Source organism: Microtus pennsylvanicus, chromosome 7 (genome assembly GCF_037038515.1).
Source record: "Microtus pennsylvanicus isolate mMicPen1 chromosome 7, mMicPen1.hap1, whole genome shotgun sequence".
NCBI classification, from domain to species: Eukaryota; Metazoa; Chordata; class Mammalia; order Rodentia; family Cricetidae; genus Microtus; species Microtus pennsylvanicus.
The window spans coordinates 91,983,387-91,994,234 of NC_134585.1; the positions used below are offsets into that span (position 1 = coordinate 91,983,387).

Sequence of the window (10,848 nt, forward strand, 5' to 3'; positions counted from 1 at the left end):
GACCTCAAATTCTTTAAAGAGACAACGATGGTCTTGAACTTTAGATTCTTCTGCCCCACCTCTGAAGTCCTGGAATTACAGGCCTCTACTGTCTCGTCTGGTTTATCCCAGTGCTTCCTGCATGTTAGGCAAGCACTGTACCAAATGAGCAACAGCCCCAGCTTATTACCTTTAGCCTTATGCAACAGGTTCAGCTTCCAATTAAAAAAAAATGAGATAAGAGTATGCTTCTAGTAGTCTGCGATATAGACTGAACAAAATGAAACCAAGTGCCTTATGGATGTGCAGCCATGACACCTACAAGGTACTCTTTAAATAATAGCTAAGACCACCTCATTTTTTTCTAAATCATTATTGATGAAGATGGCATTATTGATTGGGAGAGTAAGAGAGTATCAGAATAGCGCGGGCTGCAGCTGAATGCAAAAACTAATGCGATTTCCTGCATTTATGTACAACTATGGAACGGATCTGAACCGGGATCAGAACAGTTCTGTCAGCTGAAAACTGCCCTGCTTTAACTTAAAATGATTTCCTCCCAAAGAGCCGAGTGACAGCTCAGTGGAGAGCTCTTCTGACTGAGTGTGTTCAAGGCCCCTGGTTCAGTCCCCAGCAGCACAATGAAACAAATAAAATAGCTGGGTGTGGGGGTTCATAGTTATCTTCCCTGCACTGAGGAGACTGCCGAAAGTTTGAAGTTACCCTAATCCATGTGCTGAGTTTCGAGTCAGCCTGGACATCAGAGTGAAATCCTGTCTCAAAATCTCCCAAAAGCAAAAAGTAAACTAAACTAAGAACAGATCGTATTTAAAAGAAAAAAAAAAGGTATATGTATGAATAATTTCAATAAACCTACTGCAGTAATACAATGTCATTTTCTTTCTAATCAGATATTTCGGCATTCTCAACAACTTCCTCAAATTGCAGAGCTGGGCCTGGCAGTGGGGCGTTGTGACTTTAAGCTTCTTTTAAATCTACGTTAGGAGAAACAGTTTCCCTTGATTTTCCCAGGAAGAACCCATTTTTCTTCTTTTAAAACCCTATAGTATGTTATTCTCACTAGATTGTAACACACTGTATCTTCTATGATGTCTATGTGTGTAATCTTTAGTTTCCTATGCTGTAATCACGCTCGAAACGTATCCAACAATTACTTAAGCAAATCATGTGAACTCGTTTAATAGCCTGTAGAAGGAAGTGAACTATAAGTTGTCAATAGATAGACAGGTGCTAAGTATTAAGAGCCTGCTAATACCCCATCTATTCAGGGTGTTTCAGGGAATTTCACTAAATGTCTTGTAGCAAACTGTTTAACATAGATCCCTATGTAAACAACCATTAATCAACTACCAGTGAAATACAAAACACATTGTAAAATATACTGCACCCTAATAAAATGGACAGGAAGGGAAAAGGCAAATCTAGAGCACTATGCATTGGCTCAAGGCAAAACTTTTGAAGATAAGATGTAGGGAAAAATCCCAATAGGATTGCGAGTATATCATGATCAACATAAAAGGGATTCATAAGGAATTACTTATAAGCTGGAGAAATGGCTTATTGGGTAAAGATGCCTGCCACCAAGCCTGATGACCTGAATTCAACACTCAGGAGAGAACCCACTCCTGAATGTTTGATTTACACAAGCACCCACATGCTTGTAGGTGAACTATCTGTTGCTACTTGTGGATGAACACTCTCTCTCTCTCTCTCTCTCTCTCTCTCTCTCTCTCGCACACATAATAAATACAATATTTTTTAAAGGTAACTTTTTTCACATTGATTTTATTGAATATTTCAATGAAAATGGAAGTGTTCACCTAAATGTATGAACAAAGATATTTTGTTGGTGAACAGTCTCATACAAAGAGACAGTGACAATATTTTTAGTATCACAGAGAGGTACCTGTGTTACAGTGTTTATTAAGTCTTATTATTGGAAAGCAGAAAACCTGGATATAGACTAAAATATTTTAATCATTTAAATAGTTTTACTGTCAACAGTAATCTAATTCATTTCCTGAAGAAAATAGATGTCCAATATTAAGACCCACATAACAATATATAGATGACATAAGAAAATAGTGTTCTAAATCGTGATGCATATAAGAACCACAGAGACTGGCAGCATGCACAGGGCCTGCACAGGTTCAAGCCAGATGGGGTCCCAGCACCAAGAGGGGGAACTGGACACAGGCTCCCACCCCTAATGGACATCTGCTTGGAAAGGAAAAACTTAGTTTTCTTCAACAGAGTTTCACTGGGTGATGAACCATACTTAAAAACAGGCCCCATGCCTAGCAGTAGACAGCCAACACAAAATGAACTCAATGGTATTTTTATAGACTTTTTCCTACTATGGCTTTGTTTGGACATTTTACGTCTTACTGGTTTGTGCTTGTAAATTGAAGCTTCTGATTTTGCTGTTTTATCCGTTTTGGTTGAGAGGGGTTGTGTGTTTGTTTGTTCCTGTATTTGTGTGTGTGCGTTTTATTCTATTCTAGTTTGTTTATGGTTTTTGATTGTTTGTTTTCTGAAGAAAGAAAAAGGTAGGAGCTGTGTGGATGGGGAGGTGGACGGTCTGGGAGGAGCAAGAGAAAGGAAAGCATGACCTGAATATATCGTATGAAAAAAGTTCCAGTATAAAAAAAGGATATGGAGCTGGAGAGGTGACCTAGCAGGTAAGAGCACTTGGTGTGCGAACAAAGGACCTGGGTTCAGTTCCCAGTACCCACAGGGTGGTTCACAAACATCTCCAGCTCCAAGGAAAGGTTGAGGCCTTTTACATCAGATGGCATTTGATTTACCCCCACACATACAGAGAAAAACACACATTAAAAAAAATCTTTCCAAACACAAAAGTTAAGTATGACTAACCATAGTAACAGGACACAAGGTAATGCTAATAGCATACACTATTTTCAGAACATACAGAACAAGAACAACTTTTAATGCCTTCTTAGATCATTATTTTCAATATTTTACTATTGTTGTTGTTGTTCAATTGGTCCAAAGTGACAAATCAACAAGATAGAATTGAAGCTTCATTCAATCTCAGTCTTACTTGCGATTCAAGAAAGTAGGCATAAAATTAAGACTAAGATAATTTCTTAACTTTTTAGATGTTCAAAACAAAAGCAGCAAGCCTCAGTTTTTTGACATCTTTCTTGAAATAAACAAAAGGAAATATTACTTGGGGTATAGATACAACACTGAATTCACATACATGGTCAACTAGTTTCCTAGGGTCCTGATGTATGTTCCACCTAATACTATGAAATTAGGAACTAACAGAATTAGGATAATAAAATTAAAATGATTTACATTACAGAAATATAACTTGCCAATTTTAGCAATGGAGTAAATGTAAAAAAAACTTCTATGCCATTTGTTACTTCAAGCTTATAATTAATTTTCCTTTTGTAAAAACAGTAACTATGACATGCCTGGTTATGATGTCGTGAGGGCTTTCCAAGGATGAAAACACATGTTAGGAAATGAACATCAAGAAATCATCACCATGACTGAAGAGTTTTAAAACACGAGGGAGGGGAACTTGATTGGGGGAGGGGGAGGAAAATGGGAGGCGGTGGCGGGGAAGAGACAGAGATCTTTAATAAATAAATAAATTTAAAAAATTATCAATGAAAAAAAACCGCACCATCTACCACATGAACTGTCCCTGAAGGCTCTTGGGGTCGGCACCACCAGCCGACTGGGGCGTACACCACTGTCTTCCAATCACCTAGCAACAGCTCACAGCCCTAAACATGCCCAGATGATGGACAAAATATCTACACTACAACAAGTTAGCATCTGATAGATACTAAGCTAAGGGCTTGGATCAAAATGTCAGCATAGCCAGTTCCTATGATGAAAAACCAAGACACGTTCTACCATCACTACTCACTACTTACTAAATACCCCTAATTAAAACAACTTTTCAGAATTTGTAAGCCATATATAAGGTATCACATGTTGACTATGCTTAGGAGCTTTTCAAAGAAGTTTTTAACAAGCTACCAAATGAGTATACTGCGCCCACTGACCTACATCCTCAGTAACACTCCCACCAAATGTACTGTAGACATATGCAGATGAAAACACAAAGAAATTCTTCAACAGACTCTGGGTCTCCCAAACGCGGTGTGTGTGACTAACGGTGAGAGAAAATGTAACTGAAACTGTCTGCTGAAAACCCAGTGCAGGCTAGGCACAGCAAAAGGCCCAAGTGACAACGGAGAGGGATGTGCAAATTTGTGCAGGAATCCGGCCAAATGTTTGGCACTTTCCCTCATAGCCCTGGATTTATTGACAAGTGGCACTTTCTCTTTCTGTCTGTTACAGCTAAAGAGCCTTAGTTGAGAGCAGATAACACAGCTCAATGGTAGTGTGTTTGCCTAACATGTGTGAGGCCCCAGGTTAAATTCCCAGCACAAAAGGAATTTTAAAAATAATTAGTTGAGTGGTAGAAATATTCTTGTCTTTAAAACACACAGCCTTAAGGATTAGATTTACAAAGGCATGCTATATCAAATAATATAAGCAAAAAGTTACACAAAAAAAATTGTCCATTTCACAAAAGTGTCTGATGGAGTTCCCAAAAAATTATTTTCTTGGAAAAAATTAAGCATACTATATTGCACTGAATTCTATATTTGCCTTTGAATGTTTCTCACTGTAAAAATTTCCTGCAAAAAACATTTATACTAGATTATTGTAAAATGAGTGTTAATAGTTATGTATTTTTAATATTTATTTTTATGTGTGTAGATGTTTTTCCTGCATGTAAGTCTGTCCACCACGTATGAATTGTTCGCAGAGATCAGAAGAGGGCCTCAGATCTTCTGGAACTGGAATTAGAGACAGTTCTTAGCCACCACGTGGACGCTGGGAATCAAACCCAGGATCCTCTGCGAGAGCAGTTGCTACTCTTAACTGCTGAGCTATTGTTCCAGCTTCCAAAATTTGTTTTTTAAAACACAGTCTCTGGATAGACTTGACAGATTTCAGTATGGGCTGGTTCTCAGAAATTAATGAAGTACTTAATGGCTTCACAAATAATATAGTAAGCATATAGTAAGCACACTTCATTCCAGCTGCTTTGTCCTGAAGCGCTTCAATGTCCTCAAAGCCATACACTTGAATGTTAAGTCAAAGGTAAAAGATGGCATTTTCCTTCAAATAATCTGTAATCCAATATGGAAACAATTCAAACAAATATATACAGTGCAAAATAAAACTATTCTATAACCACCTTCAATAGGCGGCTATCACATAAAGTTGCCCAGCATTTGATAAGAAATGACTATATTCTTTACATAGGAGTGTAATAAGTCAAACCGGCAAGACACTTTCCAAATTAAGATATAGTTCTCACAAAATTCACTAACTCCCTGAAACACCCCATGGGACTCATTGTATAAGTTTTACCGTTTTATTGATGAAGAATCTGAGATCTTAGAAAAGTATATGTCTGGATCAAATTTACACACTAGGCAATTGAGTCACTGTTTCAAGTGGACCATATCAGAACTGTCACAAGATCGACAATTCTCAAGTGCTTTTACTTTAAGTAAGATCTTTCAAAAAAAAGTAAAGCGATTTAATCATTACTACACTCCTGTCATATAACAGTAGCGGTTGATACTAAGTGCATACGCTATAAGAGACACCACTCTGCACTATACATTAAGGCAATCAGATCAATCAAAACCCTGTAAGAAAGGGCTCGATCTCACCCCATTTTGCAGATGAAAACACTGAGGCTCAGATTAAAATGGGTAAACTTCCTAAGATCGCATGGCTAGCAGCTACAGGAATCAGAACACATCATTCCCGGACAGACATTGTTCTTGGGAGGGGAAGAAAATGCAGAGAAAGAGGCTGGAGAAGGCTCAGCAGATAAAAGATCTTCCTGTTCCAACAGGAGGTAGGAGCTTAGTTCCTACTATTCATGCTTGAGGGTTCACAGCTATGGGAATCAGATGTGTCTGGCCTCCAGGGCACCTACACACACACACACACACACACACACACACACACACACACACACACAACTAAAAATAATAAAGAATAACTGAATAGTAGCAAAAAAAGATAGGAAGAATGAGTACAAGCTCAGCTTGAGCAGATGAGGGAAGGAATGGCATTCTACAGGTAGAATGGCACAGAGAGGAAAGAGGAGGAGCCAATCAGTCCGGGGCACGCTTCTCCCATAGAGAAGAGAGGGAGCAAGACTGCAGGTCTGATATAGGGAGGATGGGATAAAGAAGATAAAAAGTGTTGACTCTAGTTAATAAAGTTAGTAAAAGGGACTATCCGTCTCATTGGTCCTGAGGTGAAATTTAAAGTCATTAAAACACTCGGACTAGGCATGGTAACACTCTCCAAATCTGATAGCCCACCACGGGCAAAGTGCCTATCACATCAGAGAAAATAACACAATCACCAGGAAAGGTCTGACTGGTTTCAGTCTTCTTCTTTCCCTTAAACTGCCATTTATACTTCTGCACCCCTTGTCATTCTTTCAAACCTTCCAATGGAGTGGAGACTGAAGGGGAAATGTAATTAGCATAGCTTGTTCCTCATCTGTTTTCATAGCAGGACTCCCCAGTGCTCGCGGGTAGTTTAGCATATACCTTTCTCCGAGCTACAGCACATCAGATCAAGATAATAGATACACCGAACCCTACAGCGCACCTTAAAAGTAGGATTTGTAAATCCATTTACCTCAGCAAAGGACAAAAGCAATGCTATCTAGACATCCTTAAGTGGCATGTCTTAAAAGATATACTCAGTGAGGAAAACTAGCTCTAATGGAATTTCCTCTCATTACTTAAAATAAACCAGGTCACTGAGATGGGATGCAGTATGGTATTCTGCTCATTTTGATTTCAGTTTAATTCCATCAAACCATAAATCCCCATGGAAATACCTTAGCCACATGCCTGTAGACACTGCGATGCCCAGCATTTCAGCATACGTGTTTTTGCATGATTTCAAACAAAATGATTTTTAAAAAACGTGAACACATGGCTCCAAGTTGCTTTTTAAAAATACTTATATCAACAGCTTTAAGTATGAATTATCTCCATGGCTATAAACTGCAGGTATAACATACATCGCATGATCTGGTGGGAAATGTAATTCAGAAGACCAAGTTAAAGGCCTAACCTACACACATCAAAATTAAGCTAACTTCCTAGATTACAGCAATGGTCTTTTTTTATCTTGCCAAAGCCACTGAAGTTAAATAGACCTCAATGTATTAAGTTCAGCAGTAACTACAGCTGCAGTGTACATTCAACTGAACCATGACCTGTTTTTCATCTCAGAAGTAAAAGGGAATTATGTCAGTTAGGAGACTTACATTTTTTCCATTCTAAGATCCTTCTGAAAGTTATTTCACACTAGAACTAAAAGCAAAATGCACTTTGTGGCATTTACTTGCTTTGCAAAATATTTATTTATGTTACTGCTCATAAGACAGCATTTCAATCAGTCACTGATAACAATTACATTTTTTTCCATTTACTTTCAAAGTGTACAGACCCAGAGACATTTGGCAACAAAAAAAATATCAGTATGTAATATGACACCTAAGCTTAAAATTCAATTAAAACTACATGCTATATTTACTTACAAGACAACACCAATCCACACAACAAATACAGAATTAACATGTGTAAATAAATGTGGTTTAAAATACCCACCCCTAGCAGAAAGCTTTTTGGTGTTGATAATTTTGGCAGCATACTCCTGTCCAGTAGGGATCTTCATACATCTTCTCACCACTGAGAATGCCCCCCTAGAAACCAACAGTCAGCAAGTCAGCAATATAATCAGATCCAGTATCCACTTAGAAACTTACAAACCTGAGCATATTTGTGAGTCTTGAGCAGTCTGTGAAATATCAGCATAATAAAAACATTATCTAGAAAACAAACAATTATTTCTAGATGTTGAGGAATAAAAAGTAGTTTTTAATTGCCTGGAAACACACATTATTAATCAACAAAATAAAAGGAAATGCCAATTATGACCACTCTTGTTTGCACATGAAATTTGTGCAAACATTTCACAAAACACCAAATGCTCAGAGCAAACCCTGCAAAGAGCAGAGCTGGGAACAGGGGAGGAAAAAAATAATCTGCTGCCTGTTTATTTCGGTAGGAAAAATAATTAACGTGGCTCCAAGTAAGTAAATATGGTGATTGTTTTCATTACAACATAAATCTGGGGCTCACTGGTGCTTTACCAGATCCTGGGGTAAGGTGATTTCTCTGCCTGGTTTGGGCTGGGGGAGGGGAGAGATTTGAATTAAGCTGCTCTTCCGACATGTCTCCATGTTTCAACAGCAGATCATCTATAAAGATATCATTTCCATTCCATTAAAAATGCTTACACTTCCTTTTATGCAACTGTGGGAACCCATGGCACACACAGAAATGCATCTTTTCCCTAATTGTCGAAATTAGCGACAGAAGAACTGTTTTGAGGTTGGATGCTTTGGCAAATCAGCATTCCTGGCTGGATCTCTGTACAGATCTTCTGTTAGGTACCCTGTCCCTCCTTAACAAGAAGTTCTGGCACTTAAGTGGAGGAGGTCGTTTTAAGCAACCACAAGGCTAGGCTACCTTGGGAAGCGCTTTCCTGAGCTCCAGAGAGGGGGCTTTTCTGCTGCCTCAATAAAAAAAATCTCCGATAAGATGTGCACGTACTTAATCCTATAAGAATGATGGTGAGCGAATCCTTTAGTGCAAAGAATAGCGGATATGGGGCAGGGGCGTGGGTTCTGTTGGGTGGCCCTTTTCCTGGACAGAACAACTATTTGGATGCCGAACCAGACTCTCCACCAAGCCAAGTTGAACTTTCGGCATCGATAAATATGGCACCATCTCTGAGAGCCAGTGCTCATCAGCTCATCCGAACCTGGGTCAGACGGCAGACACACCGACCGCGGGCTGAGCAGGAGACATCTATTTACCGAAAATGTGATAAAGGTTGCGTTTTTGCATGCATCTCCTTTCCTCTCCGAAGATCACACACACACACACACACACACACACACACACACACACACACTCGCGTGCGCGCACACTTCCCAGGATGACAGCTACAACTGCAGAGATCGTAAATTCACTAAGTCTCCTGTGGAGAGGTGGAGGACCCAAAGAGGTGGGCTGGGGTTTCGGGGCACCCGCCACAGTGGGGCAGGGATTTCCTCCTCTGTGTGCCCCACCCGCACCAAGTCAGGGGTCCGTCACCCCGCTTCGGCCTGTGGGCTTCCTCTCCCCCCACGGGGAACACGGGGGTCGCGGGAGGAGATGCCAGGCAAGGACGCTTACTTTCCGAGCTCCTCGAAGAGCTGATACTCGTCGGTGAACCGGGTGCAGGTGGTGGTCGAAGCCATGGCGGGGTCTGGGCAGTGCACCGCTGGCAGCGCGACGGGCGACACGCGAACAGACGCGGCTTCCCGGGACTGGCGCCGCCGCGCTGTCACCCGGGGCCGCCCTCACTTTCCTTGTCCGAAAGTAGCTCGCCCGCGAGGGAGTGCGCGCAGGGGCGGGGCGCGGGGCGAGGTGGCCAGACCAACCCGCGCCGCCCGCGATCCCTCCTCCTTCTCCTCCTGCCGCCGCGGCCGCGGGGCAGAGTACTCCAGAAAGGGGTCGAGGGGGACCCGCAGGAGGGGTGGCCGCTGACACCAAGGCTCGCACAGCAGCTTGGCGCAGCGCCCGGGTTGGCGGACGAGCGGCGACAGAGAGTGAAGAGCCGGCCGGCTGCTCCTATGAGCGGAGGCGGCGCTGGTGGCCCGCGCTCCCCACGGGGCCGCGAGCCTGGGAACCCGCGCGGCGACCGAGTGCGCTCGGCTCGGGCGGGCGAAGCTGGCGGCCGCAGCTCCTCCCCGGCGCCTCCTCCCGCCTCTCCCCGCCCTGCGAAGCCCCCTCCTCGCCGGCCCTACACCTCCCTCTAGCGACTCCAGCCGAGTCCCTCCGGGCTGCTCTCCTGCAGCCGTCTAGGGAGACCGCAGGGAGGGGATGTGCAGAGTGGCTGGGGAGCGTACTTAGGGGACCGGGGTGCACCGGGATGTCGCAGTGACCCACGAGGGGTCTGGAAGATGATGGACTACTCGCAGCTCCCACACCGGGGACGTCTCTAGGCCGGCCACTCAACCACGGTGCCGGGGAAGCCGAGGGAGGGATGCAGCCGCTGCATCAGGGCGCGGTTGGCATTTACTGCTCCCCAGACCCGGGTCCCACGTCCCCCTCCCCCCCCCCCCGGGTCGCAGCGATGCTAACCCTGGCCACCTCTGCTGCGCCCCGCTGTCCCTCAGCTAGGGGCGAGGATGGCCCGGGCGCCACATTTCACTTCAGGTTTTACTGTCCCCCTCTTCGCCCTGCTCTCCGGTTGTTTTCCTGACTGGGGCAAGCCCCATAAGCCCTTGCTTGGCCATAAATCCTAACATAATGAAAGCAGAAAGTCCAACACTCCACCACACCTTCCTGCCTCTCCCGAGTAAACTCCCCGGTAACCTCAGCAAGTTCTGATAGTAATCAGGGCTCTCGCGAGACGTCCCACTCGGCTGCCGAGGGGGTGGGGCGGTAGGAAGGTTGGCTGCGGGTCACGCGACCCAGTGGGGGCTGACGTCATTGGCATCACGTGAGCGTGGCCAGCCTGTTTCACTTTGCTAGGGGAGAAGGGAAAAAGAGAGGGGACATCCTGAGTTCTTGGCTTCACGTTCTCATCGAGCAGGCCGGGTAGGGGCACAGGAATGCACCCCCGACAGTGGCTATCCTGAAAGCCTCTAAAGAGTGCCAGGGTGCCTGCTCTTGGGCAGATCTGCCA

At 43.4% G+C, this 10,848-nt stretch overlaps 1 protein-coding gene across 13 annotated transcripts in view; it reads right to left on the reverse strand.

The window, feature by feature from the left end:
• The window catches only part of Camk2d (calcium/calmodulin dependent protein kinase II delta), a 250,842-nt gene extending 240,976 nt beyond the window's left edge, over positions 1 to 9,866 (reverse strand). For 10 of the 13 annotated variants that reach the window (XM_075981442.1, XM_075981438.1, XM_075981435.1 and 7 more), the window contains exons 1-2: positions 9,351 to 9,574; positions 7,716 to 7,810 (exon numbers count right to left, since the gene is read on the reverse strand). In XM_075981442.1, the coding sequence (XP_075837557.1) occupies positions 7,716 to 7,810; positions 9,351 to 9,415 (160 nt within the window). In that variant the 5' untranslated portion in view covers positions 9,416 to 9,574. Of the gene's footprint in view, positions 1 to 7,715; positions 7,811 to 9,350 lie in introns of all 13 variants that reach the window. The other 3 variants (XM_075981445.1, XM_075981439.1, XM_075981432.1) reach the window with 2 other exon arrangements.
• Between the last annotated feature and the right edge of the window lie 982 nt (positions 9,867 to 10,848).